General features: G+C 52.7%; 1 protein-coding gene across 10 annotated transcripts in view; it reads left to right on the forward strand.

Annotated features, from left to right (window-relative positions):
* C28H10orf71 (chromosome 28 C10orf71 homolog) overlaps positions 1–17874 on the forward strand; it is a 51159-nt gene extending 33285 nt beyond the window's left edge. For 4 of the 10 annotated variants that reach the window (XM_061405673.1, XM_061405675.1, XM_061405672.1 and 1 more), the window contains one exon: positions 12747–17874. In XM_061405673.1, coding sequence (XP_061261657.1) covers positions 12891–17195 — 4305 coding nt within the window. In that variant the 5' untranslated portion in view covers positions 12747–12890 and the 3' untranslated portion in view covers positions 17196–17874. Of the gene's footprint in view, positions 1–2801; positions 3254–6037; positions 6152–8282; positions 8386–8772; positions 9011–12746 lie in introns of those variants that run through there. The other 6 variants (XM_061405668.1, XM_061405669.1, XM_061405667.1 and 3 more) reach the window with 4 other exon arrangements.
* Positions 17875–18947: the final 1073 nt, after the last annotated feature.

Below are 18947 nucleotides of genomic sequence, written 5' to 3' on the forward strand. Positions count from 1 at the left end.
ATTTCTACCAGTTTCGCGCTTCTCCTTTCTTAGCCTCTCGTGGCTCCATCAACTCCCCTAAGGCCCCCTCTGGCAGTGGCTGGCACTGACCCCCCTCTCTGGGAAGGCACGAAGGAGGCAAGGGCAGAGTTGTTTAGGCTCAGGTCTCTTCTGCTCCTACTTTTACCTTTGATGGCAGCATAGTCACTCCTATAAAGGTAAACTGGGGCACCTCTGAGCTCACAAGAGAGCCCAGTACTCCTCGTCCAAGGAGCATCTGGCCACCAAGGCTGGTCCCCCAGTGTCTGCAGAGAGCTCTTAGTGGAGCCGTGCCAAAAAGCCAGCCAGTGCTGGACCTGAGCTCCTTCCCGTGGAGGGGAGGGTCCAAAGACTGCACTGACCAGGAGGCTTAAGGAGTGATTCTCAGCAATGCCAGCCATCAGGAATGATCAGAAACAGTGCTTCTGTTAGCCTTTGTGGGGTGAGAGCCCTGCCTGAGGATATAAGAGCAACTGCAAATCCGATGGGAGCCTGCAGGATTCAGAGGCTCCACAAGCCCATGTTCATGCTTCATCCCAACTCTGCCTCAGATGCCAGGTCATAGCAGAAATCAGCCATGGAAAATCAGTCCATGCTACAAAGCAGGGCTTTTGCCCCAGAGAGCAAAACATTGCTCTGCCCACCCTGGCCACGCAATCAGGAAACAGAAATGGAACTGAAAAGCAGGTTGCTGGAAGCCAGCCCATCACTTCATCGTTCTCCTCCTCTCCCTGCCTCTGCGCCTTGCCTCTCTGCTTACCTCCTACAACTGGATGGCCCCGGGTGTGTGACGCCAGGTACTGGCACCCTCCTGTCGTGGGGAGCGCTGGTTGGGTCAGACTCAATCTTCCCTGTGCCTCCAACTCCAGACATGGCCCCAGGTCTGGGCAATGCTCGGAGGTTCCTGAGGAAGCATCCCATCCAGACACATTGGACCAGGGACCAAGGCTGGAAGCAGGAGTCAGGCTGCACTGAGTCCCAGAGAGAAAGCATCTCTGCTCCCCAGCTCTCTCCCAAGGGCAGGAGAACACCCACAGTGGCTGTGACCACAGGTCACAGCCAGCTCCTTGCACCTGGCAAGCCCAGGCGGGCTGGTTTCTTCAGTCACATCCCTGGGATCCCCTGGACTCCTACATGCTGCAGGGCTCCGAGGCCCCTGGCGAGCCCAGGCGGGCTGGTTTCTTCAGTCACATCCCTAGGATCCCCTGGACTCCTACATGCTGCAGGGCTCTGAGGCCCCTGGCAAGCCCAGGTGGGCTGGTTTCTTCAGTCACATCCCTGGGATCCCCTGGACTCCTACGTGCTGCAGGGCTCCGAGGCCCCTGTGCGTGTGATGTGATTCAGGAAGGATTTCTATGCATGCCAACTTGGCACTGCTGCTGGGGCCCCCAGTGCCAACCAACCATGTTCCTGGGGTTGGATGAAGTGGGCCCTGTCCTCTCCCAGCACTTAGAAGCCTCAGGGTTTGTGTGAGAACCCTTGGTTTTCCCAGTCTAGCCCCTAGGTTGGGGTTATCTAAGCCAGGCTGGGCCAGGATGCAAGCAGAATCCCCTACCCTGGAGTGCCAAGAGCCACACCAGTGGAGCCAAATGGTCAAACCAAGTGTGCGATGACCCGTGTGCACATCAAAGGTGCATTTTTCATGGTTAAGAGGCACTGCCCAATGGAAACCAGTCCAAGGCCGTCTAAGTGCGGCCTAGCGCCATCCCTCGGTTCGTCCAGCTCTGCAAGGACAGGGCGCAGGTCAGCCCTGCCTGGGCTGGATCTCCAGCTCTAGAACCCAGAGGAGTGAACAAGGACTGAGTGGATGGATGTGGGAACAAGGTTCAAATGTGGCTTCTGAGAGTCCATGTCGACCTCTACTAGAATATAAGTGATCTTGAAGTTTCTGATGTCCAAAAGTCCAGAGGAGTTATAAGAAGAGAGCGATCGTTGCCTTGGGAACTAGCTAGGGAGGAATCATCAAAGGCCAGACTGCAGGGCCCTGGAGCCAAAGGCGGGTGTGATACAGCTCCAGCGATCTGTATGGGACAAGCTACGCAGGGAGCCTCAGTTCCAGCCAAAAGGAAAAAAGAGGAAAGGGAGATGGCAGGAGCGGGCCTGCCACCCCGTAGACACTTGACACAGATCTACACCCCTTTCCAACCAGGAAGTTGATTTTGCTATGTAAAACGTAGGACATAGACAAGGACATTCCTCTGAAACAGGAAGACTGTTGAAAAATACACAGAGAGGTCAGGAGCTTGCCCCGAGAATGGCCAGCAGGGCACTGCCCAGTGTGAAGTGGTGGAGGCTATGTGTACAACATCTGTGATTCACAAGCTGGAGGAAGCCAACTGTCATGGTTCACTATACTGAACTGCTCCTCAAGGCAACCCCGAGTCAATGTCTCAGAAAACCACCCAGAAAGAAGATCGAGAAGAATCAATTCCAACCTGTTAGGGCCTCTGGGTGTGATAAAGCCAACCCCTGTCATTTCCACTGGCTTCCTGCTTCCCCCTTTACTGAAAACTGAAAACACCATTCAATTAAGGTAATTAAATCCACCCAAAGAGCTCAAGCTCAAAAACCACACTACAGGCAAGTGGTCAAACCCAGCAGCCAAGCAAACCCCAGCGGCTTCCTGTGCAATCATGGGAGGGACACAAGGAGAAGGGAAGGGCCTGCCTAGCAGCCGGAGAGCAACCCTCCCAGCTCTCAAGGACCAGAGCCTCCCCAGACAGGAGGGAGCCTGTGCCAACCCGCCGAATGGTCACTTCTGCTCCTGTTGTTGTCATGAAAAACTGGGCTGTGAAGTTCTTAGGAGGTGAACAGAATGATAAACCATCCTTTTCTCCATGGATCCTCAATTCTCCCTTGAGCTCCAGTCCAGGAGCCGGGCCACGCCCTTCTGTGCCTGAGCCCAGTGATCAGAGGGGCCAGGGCTTCATGCTGGAGAAAGTGTGGGGTGGTCAGGCAGTGAACCCGAGCTGAATCCCAATCCCAGTTCTCTTTTTTACATGCTGTGACACTGAGCAGTATCTGTACCTCTTCGTGCCTTTCTTTCTCTGCCTAGAAAATGGTGCTGATAAAGACCTGTTGAACCCATTCCATCAGGGTCACAAGAATCAAACGTGATTATGGATCCCAGAGTGTGTCCTGAACTGCAGAGTAACACGCAGCGATGAGTCATCCCAGGATTGACTCACCGGACTGGCTTCCTCTGACTGTGATCCACTTTGGGTACTAAAAGCTGGTGAGGACCTCAGGTTGCCAGATGAAAAAACAAGACGTCCAGTGCAATTTGAATTTCAGATAAATACAGGGTATCTATTTTTAACATAAACATGGGATGATTAATTTTATAGAGAAATTTGACTAATATAAAGTATGGCCCAAATATAGGACATACTTATACTAAAATATGTTCATTGTTCTATCTGAAATTCAGATTTCTCTGAGTGTTCTGCATTTTTAATTTGCTCAATCTGGCAACCCAGCCATGCCAGACCACCAACTGAGACCTCCCTTGCCGCGTCTCGACTCCAAGCCCAGCCAGGCTGGGGTCCCAGGCCCTCTGTCACTCAGCAACGGTGCGACAGGGAGTATTCCGAGGCTCTGTTATCTCAGAACTGACTCTGCAGCCACGTGGAGGAGTGAGGGGCTGGGGCCTGCCGGGGGCAGTCTGCTGGGGTTCTGTGGACCCGCCACGCCCGCTAGCCCTGAGCAGCTGCGTGCGGCAGTCTGGACCAGGGTCTGTAGGGGGCGCCAGCAGGCTCCCTTTCCCTGGCCACGTCTGTCCTCAGAGCCCGGTGGGGTGTAAGGTGGGGCTGCCTGACCCGTCAGGCCTGGGCTGGCTGCGGGCCAGGAGTCCCGTGAGAGACCAGGAGAGCGTGAGGCACCAGAGCTTTCGACTCTGCGTTCCCAGGCCGCACACTCGCCGCAAACCTCTGTCATCACGTCCTTCTGGCCCAAGAAGCGTACTCAGCAGCAGCAGCTGAGAGCCTTGACGAATGGCCACCGTGACACAGGCACCCTGTCAGTCAGGGAGGAACCAGCCGGGGACCTCACCCCCGAGGAGCTCAGAGCTTGGTTGGGAAGATGGATTCATATCAGATAAAGTGGAATAATGCAGTGACTTTTTTTTTTAAGAATTCTATTAGGAATAGGGGAAGAGAGGAGGAAGTGGTCAGGAACTGGTGAATGGGGAACAGAGAGACACATTCCAGGCAGAGGGACTACCGCCCCAAGGAAGTAAGCCAGGACCAACCCCGAGGAAGTAAGCCCAGGGCGCCGCAGGCCTGGCGGGAACGGGAGTGAGGGAACTGCTGGCTCGCCCGCCTAGAGGGCCTTGAAGGTGAGACACTCAAGAAAGAACAAGAGAGAGGAAAAATGATATCTGTGCAAAATGAGTTATTCCGGTCCACAGTAGTTCCGCAGCATCATTCAGGATGATGTGGGGAAAAGCATCACTTGAGAAAACATTTTGGAAGAGTCAGAATTTAGTAACAATCATGCAAAGGCTATTTCATTGCTCACGGTGAGAAAAAGCTGATTCATGGGGATGCTCCCACAGATCTGGCTTCTTTGACATATTTTAGTTCAAAAAGATGATCCTTGCAATGAAAAGAGGACGAAACACTTCTTCGAGTACAGTTCTCCCTGCCTCTGGCTGCAGCAGCAGTGCGTGCGCGCCCCCGTCTGCTCCATGCACGTCTTCTCTGTGGTTGTATCACCTCAGCCTTCGGCCCCTCCCTGAAGGCTGAACTGGAAAACCCCACCGATGCCTTCCTGCTGGGGACCCCATTTCCCCTTTTGTGCTCTGGTGCTTCGCAGGACCCATGCCCAGCGTCCAGCATCTGCAGATGGAGTGTTAGGAGAGCAGTTCTCAGAAGTCTGTCTAGGCTCCAGGGTTGCGTGTATAAGGGCAGATGCCAACGCTCCACCTGCTGACACCCAAAATTTAGGCATCGTCTCAGCTAATGACCATTTGCAATGTGTCTGTAATCAACACCACAGTTAACATATGCAACAATCATTTTCTGGACGCTAACCCTCCAGAGAGATTCAAAACCGTTCCCCAATGTGGAGCACTGAGTGCGGTTAGAGACTCTGACAAACAGGAAAATGGCAAAGTTGTGAAGTCACTTATTTCTCCCTGATGTAAATGCTAGCATACATTCAGCCTGAAACTCAGCCCTAACTTCACTGGCATATGCCGTGGTGTGAGTGAACACCTGCCAGCCAGCCTGTGGGCCAGCATAAGGATGATCTGCTCAGCCTGCTTCCAGCTCCCACCACAGGCAGATTTTAAATCTTTTAGGGCTTGGAATCAAAAGGAAAAATTAAAGTCACCTGGGTTCAAATTCACTAATTTGAAATTTGTGATAATTCTAGAACTACTGGACTATAAGTCACTTTCAGTAATGTCCCACTAAGCCAGTCAGTAGTGCGAATAATATCATGACAGAAGCTGAGGAATTTGCTAATTTGTAAACAGATATTTCTGTGCTATGCACTGTGCCACAAGGGGAGATAGCCTGAGAGCCAGATAGACAGGGGCCCCTGCCACAGTGAGGCGTCCAGCCTGGCAGGAAAGACAAGCGTTCCACAGTCATCCAGTTAAATACATAATTACAATTATAATAAGTACTTCAGAGGAGAGGGGTATAGCGTGGTGCGAAAGCAGACAGCAGAGAGACTTAGCCTGAGGAATCTGCCTTATTGAAGGGGCTTGTGAGGTGGGTTCTGAAGTATGCATAGGAGTTACGCAGTTAACAGGAGAAAGGTGGAGTCAAAGAACTCTAAGCAGAGGGAACAACCTGTGCAAAGACCCTGAGGCAGGAGGTAGCATGGCATATCAAAGAAGCTGGTAAAAGTCCAGGGTGGCTGGAAAGCCAAGCATGAAGAGAAAAATAGTCCAAGATAAGGATGGAAAGGGAGACTTGTTTAAGGAGATTGATTTTCCTTCTTTCAAACTGGGAAGTCATTAGGCAGTTCTAAACTAGAGGTTGACATGAACAGGTTTGTTCTTTAAAAGCTGCTTCTGGGAGTGGTGCAGAGAATGACAATGGGCTCCTGCCGTCACCAAAGAGAGACGTGACAGCAGCTGGGGCCACACGGGGACCATGGCGATGGGAATCATGTGCAGCGGGTAAGAGGCCTTTCAGAGATGAGACTTGTGGGACCTGGAAATGGCTCGGTTTAGGGAAGGCATGGAAGAGGGAGAGGGAGCAGTCACAGGGAGTCAGATTTCCGGGCCCCTCAAAGGAAGAACTGGCCTGTGGAAAGGTCGTGGGTTCCATATTAAGTGTGTGAGCCTGTGGAGCTGTTCAGGGGACAGATGGAGACAGAGGCTGGGCCCAGACAGGTGACCTGGCCTGGACATGCCATCAATGCATGGAAGCTCGTGGCAACCACGAGTGTGGCTAAAATCCCCTGGTGAGCCCATCAAGGGAGAGGAGAAGAGGTCCCGGGGCCAGGTGCAGGGGAAATCCAACCGTCCAGGAGAGGAAGATAAGGGATGAACCATTAGGCTGAGATGTAAAGTGTGTACATCTCCCAAATCAAGACGGGAGAGCTTCCCAGGAAGATAGTGGCCAACGGTCTTGATTGCACCTTAGAAGTTAAGTCAGATGAGGAGCCAAGTTCCCCCTTAGGCAATCCCTTGGGGAAGGGGAGACTAAAGGCAGAGTAAACGAGTCAAGGGAATAATAGGGGGTGAGGAGTCAGGAAGCATTCAAAAGAACAGATTGATTTTGAAGGCATAGGCATAAATAGGAACTTACCACACCATGAATAAATATTCATTCTTGTTTCTATATATTCATCAAGGCAGATTCCAAGGCCTTGTTTACAGCATGATTTGAGAGTATGCTGTTTTGCCTTATTTGTGTTGCCTGAGGGAAACTGCACTCTTTCACCTGGAAAATGCTCTTATGAGCCAGACTTTTCAGCCACTGAGGTTGGCTTCCTTCAAACAGTTGAAAGCAGGGAGGAGGATGGTTTCGTGCTGGCCTCTGAAAAATGTGTTTCAGCAGCAATGACAGTTAGTCTGTGACCCCCAGCACAGAGCGATGGCTCCCTAAATGTCCACAGAATAGAGGGCAGCGTGGCCTTCTGCACCTCTGTCTTGTCCATACGTGACATGCACTGATTTTACCCTCATCCCGAAGTTGCACCCAGGGGAAGCTGCAGACAGGAGTGTGCTCTCTAGTTAGTGACACAAATCTGAGCTTTCCAAACCACCTTAAGACCCAAGGCCACGGGTCCTGCTCAATAGAACTTCTCTCTCTCTCTCGTTTCTTTTCTGTGTCTGCTAGCCCTCCATCAAAATTCAAATTGAAGACACCCAATTCAGAGCATTGCCACAAACATTTATCTGGCTTCTGTGTTGGTATGTTTGGTACATGAGAGCAAATAAGACTCCCTTCCTGGACTCATGGAATTTTCTAACTGAGGAGCAAATGAAGCAACCATCATTCCTACGACACATGGGTTATGATGGGTGACAGTATGGCATGAGCTATGGAAAAGGTGAACCCAGAGCATGGTCAGGACACGAAGGATGGCCTCGGTATCAGGGAGGGGGCTAGCCAGATAGTGAGCAGCACAAAGTGCCTCTGGGCATCTCCAAAGACATGCGCTCCGCAAAGTTGAGCTATCATGATTATTAATATTATTAATAAACCACTGCGGACTGGATGAATATCCAGGAGCTACAAGATGAGGACAGGCTTCTGGAAGCCCCGGTGGTCTGCATTTATAGTGTGCACAGTGAATTTATTTTAACTAGTTCACACTTCACTCTGAATACTCTTAAAATCCTCCTGGGCAGCTTTTGGGTTCTTTTAGCTGTCAAAACAGATATCCAAGTCTTCTGCCAACAATGAATTGAACACTTCTTCCTTGTGAGTGGATTCAAGTTCAACCACTCTAGTTCTCTTTACTGCAAAACCTGAGTTATTAATTCACAGGGGAAAAGGGCCTTTGGGCCAATGTAACTAGCAAAAAGTGATTCACAACTAAGCCAGTCATATTAAAAATCCCAAAGGCTTGAAGCAGGTTCCTTAAGGTTTCTTGGGCCAGACACAAATTCATGATCACTGGAAGGGATATAAAACCACCTTGCCTATATTTGGAATTTTGTTGAGTTCAAATGTGAAATTAAAACTAAAATTGAAAGCCAATTGTATTACTGACATTTAAAGGTATCTTTTGCACTGAATACCTGCTTGGTTTTTTGGCCTGAGGGGTTCCAACAAGATCACTTTTCTTCTCTCTAGATGGGTAGCAATGTCAGCAAACGTCAGCGTGAAAAGAAGTTTTAAAACTACAGATCCTAAAACGCAACAAGGCAGGCACCTGCAGCTCCCACTCCTGTAGCAGGTACGGAACTAATCCAAGAGCCGGGCCCTGGACACCTCTTCAGTTTGAGTTACTCTGCTGAAGGTTCCACCGGGTATCTGGGAGATCAGCGGGTGGGAGTGGGGAAGCTGAAGCCAACTTTATGATCATCCCATTGAACCCAGGTCAGTCAAGTAAGAGTGGAAGAAAGTATCTGAATGAAGCCAGCAAGAGGGACGTCTCTCTTCTTCCTGAGGCAGAAGGAATGTGGTTATTTTCTGAATACTCTAAATACCAGTGATCAGCTTTCGTTAACTGTTTGGAATTCTGACACAAACCCTAGATCATTTTGGGTTTTTTGGTCACATGCAATAGAAACAGAAACTAGACAAATAAATCAGAAACAGATAAGTACTAAAAGGAAATAGGAACCCTTGTAGACTCAAGGTGAAGGCTGAAGTTCCAAGCCGGGAAAGGACACAAAGAAGGTGCTGCCGCTGACAAAGATGGGCAGGGAGGCTTCATCCTTACATCGCTCCAGGAGAAAGCGTGCCATAGGCTGCCTTGGGTCTCACATGCACCCTTAGCTCTGAGAGGTCTCTGCAGGCTCCTTGACTTTCAGCCCCATGAAGACTGAAGGCCAAGAGTGGAGGAAACTTCCCAAAAGGTATCAAGTGTTCTTGCTCAAAGGAGGGGATGGAAGATGAGTGTTTAAAAAATAATAAGTATCTGCTAGTAGTAGGTGGTATTTAATTGACTGGGGGTGTTTACTTAACTCTAAGATTCTAATTGGATCCCCAAGTATCCTATTTCTGTGCTATTGTGGAAGTAGAGAAAGCCCAGTGTTACTGAGTTCAGTCTTATTGAGGTCAAAACCCCAGCATTCAGGATACCAGAAGACTCCCTGACTCTATTGTTAAGACCTCAAGATACAGAAAACTTGACTAACAGTGGCTGAAGCCACGGAGGGCCCCTAACTCACCCCAATAACACAGATTCCAGAGGAGGGGGTGGTTCTGGCCCAGGCTCACAGCCCTGCAGTGTCATCAAGGACTCAGGAATGTTCTTTTGTCCACCAGGTGGTCCTCAGCAAATTGACCTTGAGTCAGCATTGTTTCTCCCTCAGGGTTGCAAAGTGAACACCTCAGTGTTACAAGTTGAACTGTGTGTGTCTGTGCGTGTGTGTGTGTGTGTGTGTGTGTGTGTGTGTGTGTGTGAGCGCGCACTCAGTCGCTCAGTGCTGTCCAACACTCTGCGATCCCATGGACTGTAGCCTATCAGGCTTGTCTGTCCGTGAAATTCTCCAGTCAAGAATACTGAAGTGGGTTGCTCTTTCCTACTCCAGGGGATCAAACGAATACAGTTTCAGGCTTCTTGTGTGCAATAAAGCGAGAAGAAAGGGCACGAAGAGAGCGGAGACGATGGGGATCGTTCCTTTGATCAGAAAGGCAATCATTTCCCCAGACGTCAGAATGCTTCCAACCCCTGTGGTCAGGAGTAGCTGTGTGGGGGTCTGAGATGATGAGCATTAGCTTCTGCAGGTTTTTGAGCCAAAGTAGACAAGGGAACAGGGGATGGGGATGGGGTGAGGTAGGCCAGGTGAGGGGGCTAGGCTGCAGCTCTCCCCTTCAAGTGCCTCCTAAACGGCACTTACTATTCTTTCTGGGGAGCAAGAGCGCAGATTTTCAAGGCACATAAGGACAGTCTTTTCCAGGGCCAGTCAGTGGCGCCTCATCAGCTCATCCAGTTTACTAGAACTTGAGGTCCTTTGCTTTCTCTGGCAGCCCCAACTCAGCCCTTTCATTCATAAAAAGAAGTCAGCCTGCCCACAAATCAGCATTAGAAGCCTACCAGAGTGCTGTGGTCCAGAGACAGGAGGAGAAACCTCCGAGGAAGGCCGGCCTCTGGGATCAGATCAGTGCGGCCGGCATGGTGGCATCGGCCATAGTGGGACACCCTGTAGGTGGCCTTCCCTGAGGAGCCAGGATGGGACTTGGGACTCCCGACCTGCGGCCCTGCCACCCTGGTGGAGCATCTTCATCCTCCATCCCTAGCAGACCTGTTCAGGCCCCGTGCTTACTGTGCAGGCCGGCCAGGCTAGCAGGGTGTGCCGCCTCTCCAGCCTCCTCTGCTAACATGAGTGGGGAGGCTGTGTGAGTGTATCACCTGGCAGCTGAGGCTCACAGCACCCTGCTGGAAGTTCACTGTCCAAATGCCCCCCACTGGAGCCCAGTCTAGGGTCCATACCTGGTATTTTATCTAACGTTTGACATACTCGCCCCGGCCCTGGCCAGGCCTGCTCTAGGCTTAGGAGGTATGTACCCCTGGTAGTGATCAGGCTCCCCGTCAGGAAGCAGCATCCTCGCGAAGAATCCAGGAGGGAATGCAGTGAACCACCTCACGCATGTTAGGATGGCTACTGTAAAAAAACAACAACATCATCAACTCAGTGGACGTGAGTTTGAGCAAACTCCAGGAGAGAGTGAAGGACAGGGAAGCCTGGCGTGATGTAGTCCATGGAGTCGCAAAGAGCGGGACATAACTGAGTGACTAAACAACCGCAACCACAACTATCAGGGAAAAAAAACAAAACAGAAATTGGAAAAAAAACCAAAAATTGGAACTCCTGCTCACTGTTGGCAGGTGTACAAAATGACACAGCTCATGTGGAAAATAGTATAAAGACTCCTCAAAAAATTAAAACTAGAATGACCATGTGGCCCATCGATTCCATCTCTGAGTATGTGCCCCCCAAAACTGAAAGCAGGATCTTAAACAGACATTCAGACACCCGTGTTCATAGCAGCATTATTCACAACAGCCAAAAAGTGGAAGCGAACTCAGTGTCGACTAACAGATGAATGGATAAACAAAATGTGACATATGCATACAATGCAACGTTATCTTAAAAAGGAAGGAAATTCTGACACATGTTACAGCATGGATGACCCTTGAGGATATGATGCTAAGTGAATAAATTGGTCACAAAAAGATAAATGCTGTCCGATTCCACTCAAATTAGATACCTTAGAGTAGTCAAATTCGTGGATACAGATAGAAGAATGGTAGTTTCTAGGGGTTTGGGGAGAAGAGAATGGGGGTTATTATTCAGTGGGTACGGAGTTCAGTTTTGCAAGATGAGAAAGTTCTGCAGATGGATGGTGGTGATGACTGCACAACAGTATGAAAGCACGTAATACTACTGAAGCGCACACTTACAATGGTTAAGAGTGAACTCTGTGTCCTGTGTACGTCACCACAATTTTAAAAGGAAGGAGAATGTAATGAAGGGGCTATAACAGAGGTGGGGCAGAAAGGGGGAGACCCCAGGAGGTGGAGTCATTCAGAAGTGATGACAGAGGTGTGGGCAGAAACGGGGAGACCCCAGGAGGTGGAGTCATTCGGGAAGTGACAGCCGGGTAAGGGCAGCAGGGAGAATCAGAGCCCGGGGAGGGGCCGTAGTTAGAGAAGACTGCAGTACTGCCCGGACCCCACCCACAGTCAGAGCAGGAAGCAAGCAGAGGGACGGAAATGCCTGGCCTGCTGGGTCCCCCTCAGTCCAGGCTCCTACCAGCACCTCCCGCTGGCCACACCCAAGGGCACGTTGGAGAGCGAAGGATCCCAGGCTGTAGGGTCTGTGTCCGCTTGGGGTGGCTCTGGGACCAGGGCAGTCAGCAAGCAGACAGTCTAGTGGCTCCTGAGCACCTGGTTCTTATAGGCTAAGCAGAGGCTGGTCAAGAAAGAAGTGCATTTTATTTTAGATTGTGCTCGGGACCACAGAGGAAATAAACCAGGCACTGTGACAGGCGGCGAGGAGGAAACATGGAATGCCAGGGAAGCTCTCTGCAAAAATGACACATCTGCACTTGAGGCACTGTATTAGTCAGGGTTCTCCAGAGGAACAGAACCAATACACACATATACACATGCATAAATGCAAACACACACACACACACATATCCTATTATTTATATATATACACACACACACACACCCATGTGTATATATGTATGTATATGCACATGGAGGGAGAAGGAGCTTACTGTAAGCAACTGGCTCATGTCACGATGGGGCTGGCAAGTCTACTGTCTGCAGGCAGCCAACACGCTGGACCCCGAGGGGGAGCTGATGTTGCAAGTGCAGTCCAAAGCCTAGAAGTAGGATTGCCTACTGCTCAGGGCTTCTCAGCCTTGTGGACAAGGCCCACTCACATTGTGGGCCTTTAAAGCAGTACAAACTGCTTCACTGGCATTTGGCCAAAACCTGGGCATCGTGGTCCAGCCAGGCTGACACGTAAAATCAACCATCACGGGCACCCTTGCCCACCCACAGCGGCGTGTCATCTTATATGATGCCACTAAGTTGGGTATCATATTCATACCCTGCACTTCTTTCCTTTGCAGAGAAAAAGAAATTCCCACTTTGCAATTGCATCTGATCATCAGGAAGCTCTAGTTTTGTGGGAAGAGAGCTGCATCCAACCCTTCTGAAATCATCCCCAGAGGCACCCACTGGCTGACAGGGACAGGCTTGCTGGCTGGCGGACGATGCAGGGGAGCAAGAAGTGCATGGACGGCTTCAGCGACTCCTCAAGCATTGGCAGCGTGCTGGACGATGCAGACAAGGAGGTGAGCAGCCTCACGGACCGCGCGTTCCGGAGCTTGTGCATCTCAGAGGACGCATCCTTCCATGACTCTGACCTGGCCCTGTCCCCGGATATCACCCGCCAGGTGTTTGGGAATTTTCACCAGGGGACGGTGAGCCATACACACAGGAAAAGCGGCATCTGGAGTCAGTTACCATCCCAAGGCACTGAGCATGCAGGCTGGGCGGCCACATTCCAACAGCTGCCCAAGTATGTTCAAGGGGAGGAAAAGTACCCCAAAAGCAGCTCCCCACTGACACCAGCCCAGAGGCGACTGGAAGTGCCAGTTTCTGGCCTGAGGAGCAGCAACAAGCCTATTTCCAAAGTGTCATCTCTGATCAAATCTTTCGACAGGACCGAGAGCCAGCGCTGTGACAGCGGGCCTCCTACCAGCAAGCCCCCAACTCTCAAAAATCCCCCCAAATTTGCCCCTCTTCCGGAAAGTGGCGTCAACTTCTGCTTCGATTCTGCCTTTCTGACTGTCAGGAGGGTGCCTGCCGAAGTCTCCAGCACCCATCAGGCCAGCCACCAGCCTGGCCGGAAGCACGGGGAGCAGGAAGCCCCCAGGAATCCTGAAATGGCCAGTCACGGCCCCAACAGCTTCCTCCCAACATCTGAACATGCAGCCAATTCATTCGAGCCAAAGTTCCCCTCTCCTGCCCACAAGGCGGCCACCAGTGAGCCTGGAAGGGGCCAGGAGTGGGCTCGCAAAGGGACCTTTCTCCATAGTGAAAACAGTGCTTTTGAGTCATGGAATGCCCACCAGCCGAGGCTACCCGAGAGAAAGGATGCTGCTGACGCTGTCCCAGAAAGCAAGGCTCTCAAGCGTTATGAGGACACGCCCTTGTTAAGAGAGCCCCCGGCATCTGAGCAAAAAACCTCCCCCTGCCATGTCCGGGCCAACTGCAGTCAGGAAGAGAACAAGATGGCTGCAGGGACTCTCTCCACATCTGGAACCTGGGTGTCGAGGGATTTGGGAGCCCAGATATTTGCTATGGAAGAAAAAGCTTCCAGCTCACAGGCTGACCCTCCTCCGTTGAAACCGACCCATGCCCCCTGGAGGAAACCAAAGCCTGGCAAGGGAGGGAAAGACAATCTACAAGATGCTTCGGAAGAGAAGAAACAGACGAACTGGAGAGGCCCAGCCTTGTATACAAAGCACAATCCCCAGGTGCAGTTTCCAGAAAAGGATGCTCTTGATATGCCTGTGGAGCCCCACGAGCATTACGATCCTCCTTTCAACATCAGTAAGCTTCTGACCCCTGTCATACCCACCAAACAGGTCCTGGAGTCGTCTGACAGCCAGCCAGCGGAGATAACCCCTACACCCCCAGGACAGCTAAATGGATACCAAGAGAAGGATCCCAGTGATTGTCAGTCCCGGGACAGCTACAAATCTAAAGCCCCCAGCCTGCTGTTCAACCTCAAAGATGTGCGGAAGCGTGTGAAAAGCACATACAGTCCCTCGCCTCTCATGAAAGGCCCAGATGAGAAAACCAGAGGCAACCAAGAATCCCTGAGCAACGGCGGACTCCTTCCCAATGGGCTCGAGGAAAACCCTCCAGATGAGTTCTCTAAGGAGACACCAGATGACAGCCCTTCTGTGCCACTCACCAGTACCCAGAAGGACCCCAAAGCTGACCCTGATGCAGCCTCTGCAGACACCTACCTAACTCCCACCTCACCATCAATTATCACCAAAGCCCCCTTCTGTGTCAACGGCGAGGCTGCCAACAGGAACAACTATGAGAAGGATGATACCAATGGAGAATCAGAGATGCATGATGTCAGGCCCAGCTGGCGTTCAGACTCCAGGCAACGCCTCCGCAGGAAACATCTGTCCCTGAAGCTTTGCAGCGAAGACCCTGAGGCAGGGAAGGCTGCAGAGACCCAAAAGACCTCCGGCCTAGAGAATGGATTCTTGAGATCCATCTCTCAAGAGACAGAACCCGAGAGACAGGCAGGACTTCAGAATCCAAACTTCAACCCGAAATTCTCCCCAGGGCCCCTTTCTCCCGAGGAGGAAGATGTGTTTTATAGCGACAGCCAGTCTGATTTTATGCCAGGCCTCAAAAGTAAGGCCAAATTCAGCACCAGCTCTTCGGATCAGTCCTTTGCCTCGTTTGAGGATCAGCAGAAGACGTGGTTCGCGGAGACCCAGCAGGAAGACGGCAGGAACAACATGAATGCAGGTGACGGTTGGAAGGATGAGCAGGAGAAAGTGATGGAGGAAGATGAGCTAGAGTACGGTGCCGTGAGTAATGGGAATGCGTGCGTGGAGGAGCACAGCAAGCGGGAATCCTTGCCAGAAGAAGAAAGTTTGCCAGGAGGTAGCCCCAGGAAGGTGCCGAGGGAGGAAGCTGATTTCAGACGCACTGGGACCGGGGGAAGTAAGTCAGATACAGCTCTGCCACATGCCGGAGGCCTCGCCCCTTCACCAGGTTCCACTTCAAACAAGCACATACTCTTCGCAATTAAAGACAACACGCTGAGGGCCACCCCCGTGATCAAACCCATCATGCTGCCCCTCTTGAGGTCCGTGTCCTCGGAGTCCCCACTGGGCAGTGGCCACAAAGAAGAAGAACTGCCAAGGCCAGGCTGGGGCGGGGATGCTGGTCTCTGTGCCCCTGAAAGCCAGGAAATGCCCAGCACGCTGACACCCACCAGTGCCCGGGGCACACACGTGAAGGGCGTGGCCTGTGAGGGGCTGGAGGACCAAGAGAGGGTGCCCAGCGCCACCAGGCCGGAGGCCTCCCAGGCAGCCCCAAAGTGGCATGTTCCATCTTCTCCACTCACAGGAGAGGGCCAGGGGCTGAAGCCACCCCAAAAGGCCACACAGGAAGTTACGGTGAACAACTGCAAGAGCGGTTCAACGGACCCGGTGAAGCTGGACGCTCCAAGGTGCATCCCCACCATAACTTTGCCGGAAGATGACCCAGAAGACCAGCTACCCCCACAGCAGCTGGGGGCTTTTTGGGAAGAGCAGGTGCAAGGCTTCAATAGTCACTTTTTATCTGCTCCCAGAGCAGGGCCCCCGGGGAGAAGATGGGTCACCGGTGAGCTGGCGGCTTCCCCCAATGCCAGCTCCCTGGAGGAGAACAGTGCATGCTCCCCTGCTGCCAGCAGCATTTGGGACGATGCTTCCCAGGCCCTCAGTGAGCCTGGCCTGCTGCCAGGGGAGCCTCCGCGCAGCAGCCCCTGGGCCAGCCCCAGCCCTGGCAGGGTGGCCCGGAGGGAAGACCTGACGCATGCCCTTGCGTGGGAGCCTGGCTCCGACCCCCAGCTGGAGCCATCAGCCGAAGACCTCAGGACGCTTTCTCCAAGAGGCTCACTGCTGGATGTGGCCACCAGCTCGGCTAGCCTCCTGGAGAAGCCAGAGCCTCCTGCTCAGCTGGAGAGGGCGGCTGGCAAGCCACCTGCAGTCCCGCCCAAAACAGAGAAGGCCCTGCGGCGGGCAAAGAAGCTGGCAAGCAAGAGGAGAAAGATCGACCAGCCACAGGAGAAGCATGGAGAACGCCGGGAAGAAAAGCTGAACCCTGAGGACTCAGAGCGACGGCCGCTGTCCCCCGGAGAGAGGCCCCGCCCCAGGCTCCCCGTGGTCCGCGCCCTACCCCCTCCCGCGCACCGCCACTCGGTGTCAGCCCTTTCAGAGCCAGTCCAGAGGAGGCCTGGGGGGCCCCAGTCGCTTACACCCCAGCCCCCTTACCCTGCCACCCAGAAGGTCCTCCAGGACCCCCAGTCTGGAGAGTACTTTGTCTTCGATCTGCCGCTCCAGGTGAAAATCAAGACCTTCTATGACCCAGAGACAGGCAAATACGTCAAGGTCTCCATCCCATCCTCTGAGGGGGCCTCCCCTGAGCCAACCCCGCCGGACGCCCTTGCTGCCCCCTACGTGCTGTACCCCGGCTTCCGGCCCCTGCCCGTGACGGCTCTGATGCCCCTGCGCTGCTCCTCTCAGCTCTCTGCCCCCACCTTCCTAAGGCAGCGCCCTCACACCGCGGAGGCAGCCGGCCTCAGGCCCCAGAGCGTCCACGAGGTGGGCCTGCAGCTGCCCTCTGCGGCTCCCAGCAACCCCACCCAGCCCTCTGCAGGCCAGCGCCCCGAGGGGCCCCCCCAGAGTGCAGGGCAGGAGGGGGGAGATGCTCCAAGCCTGGGCATCATCCCCACCAACGACCTAGAGGACTTTGCCACAGAAGGCATTTCTTGAGCATCGTAGTGGACAAACCAGCCCCCGGCCCCACAACAAAACCAGAAAAGCTACTTCCCTCTCCCCCTGAACAATCACACACACACATACACACATCAACTCATACTCAGCCATTTGAGATCCCTAAAATTTGTGAGGAAGCTGGGATCCTGAGCAAACCCAACCTGAGGGGCTCGCCTCCCTGGGAGGGCGCTGCTCTGCTCACATAAAGAGTCCCTTCAGAGCTCCTGGATCCCGGACCCACTCCTCTTCCTTTCTCCCTCCCTCCTTGCCTCCCTGTCCTTCTCCCCTGACCCTGGCACCCATGTGTATCCAGCCTGATTCCTAACAAGCCTTCCCTTCAGCATCCCATCCACTCCTCCTCAAGGGCCGGCTCACAGCCTGAGCACAGCTAAGGCCCCCAGAAACGCTGTACCCTGCTGAGCCCTGGCTGGCAACACACCGCCCAGCACATCCCCTTCTAGGTCAGGTCATACAGGGCCCACCCCACCCTCGCTCAGACCCAGCAGCTCTTCCGGCTCACCTTAGGGGGGAAATGGCTGAGAAGCAACCCAAGGCAATCTTGCAGAAATATTTATTTGAATAGAATGGGTTTTCTTTACTGAAGAAACTTTCCTCTGAAGGCTATTTTCTGATCATCTTGTAAAAAGTGAAACAAGTTTGCAGATGAGGTGTTGTCCCTGGACTCTTATCTTTCTTCTGTGGCAGAGACGGGTCTGTGCTGGTGAGTAAACAGTCATGCCCTCCAGGTTTGCCATCATGATTGGGCAGCTACCCAGGGTCTCCACTCGGAGCAGAGTGGCCTCAGCACTCACCCACCACAGTCCCGGTGTCCCTGCCTTCTTGGGCCAGGCTCTCCCCTAGCACTGGGCAGCAAAGATGAGGGAGACCCTACCCGCCATCAAGGATGACTGGGACCCAAGTCAGGCCCTGACAGTCCCGATGTAATCACTGGTACCTGTGCCCTGTGCTCAAAAGGAGATCACACTCCTCCCGAGTCCCTCTGGGATTTGGAGGAAAGACTCTGAATCAATTCAGGGTAACAGGGTGCAGCAACCGCCTCTGCACCGCTGAGAGCAGTGAGGGTCTGTAAGCCGATGCCCACTGTGGACAACGTGTTGGGAAAGAATCAGGCCAGCCTCGTGGGCCTCTCCCTGGGGCTTCCGCGGAAGCTTCTTAATTTTTGTGCTGTGGGAAAGACGGGGGCTAGAGTGCCTTCGTTCTCGTTTAGAAGGGGCAGCTGTCGGGACAGCTGTCGGGACAGCACTGCTCACGTCCCAGGGGACCACACAGACTGCATTGCCCTGGACCCTTTAGCAAACATGCCATTTCTAGGCTGGGAAGACGGGGAGGCCCCCAGCTCACCGTGTCCCAGACTCACACAGATACTGGGTCTTTAAACATATTCTGGGTTGTGATTTGGACTTAGAGTTTTATATACCTGCTTGTTTTCCACAAAAGTACAATCGCACCTGAATTTCATTGTGAAAATGCTCCACAAGTCCCCGGCCCCAGCCCAATGCCAGGAGTCTTGTCTACACCTGTGAGTCAGCTGGTTGGTTAGCCGGGAACTCAGGCAGGCCGTTGTCTGAGAAATCCGGTTCCCACGAGTCACTCACTGGGATGCCAGTGAAGAGAACAAAGTTGCAATCTTGGCTCTGCCAACAAATCACAAGCATGCTCTCACTTGTTTTCCGTCTTACTCAAACAGGAAAGATAGTATCTCATTTCAAAATTCTTAGGACCCAGGAA

This window comes from Bos javanicus, chromosome 28 (assembly GCF_032452875.1).
Source record: "Bos javanicus breed banteng chromosome 28, ARS-OSU_banteng_1.0, whole genome shotgun sequence".
NCBI classification, from domain to species: Eukaryota; Metazoa; Chordata; class Mammalia; order Artiodactyla; family Bovidae; genus Bos; species Bos javanicus.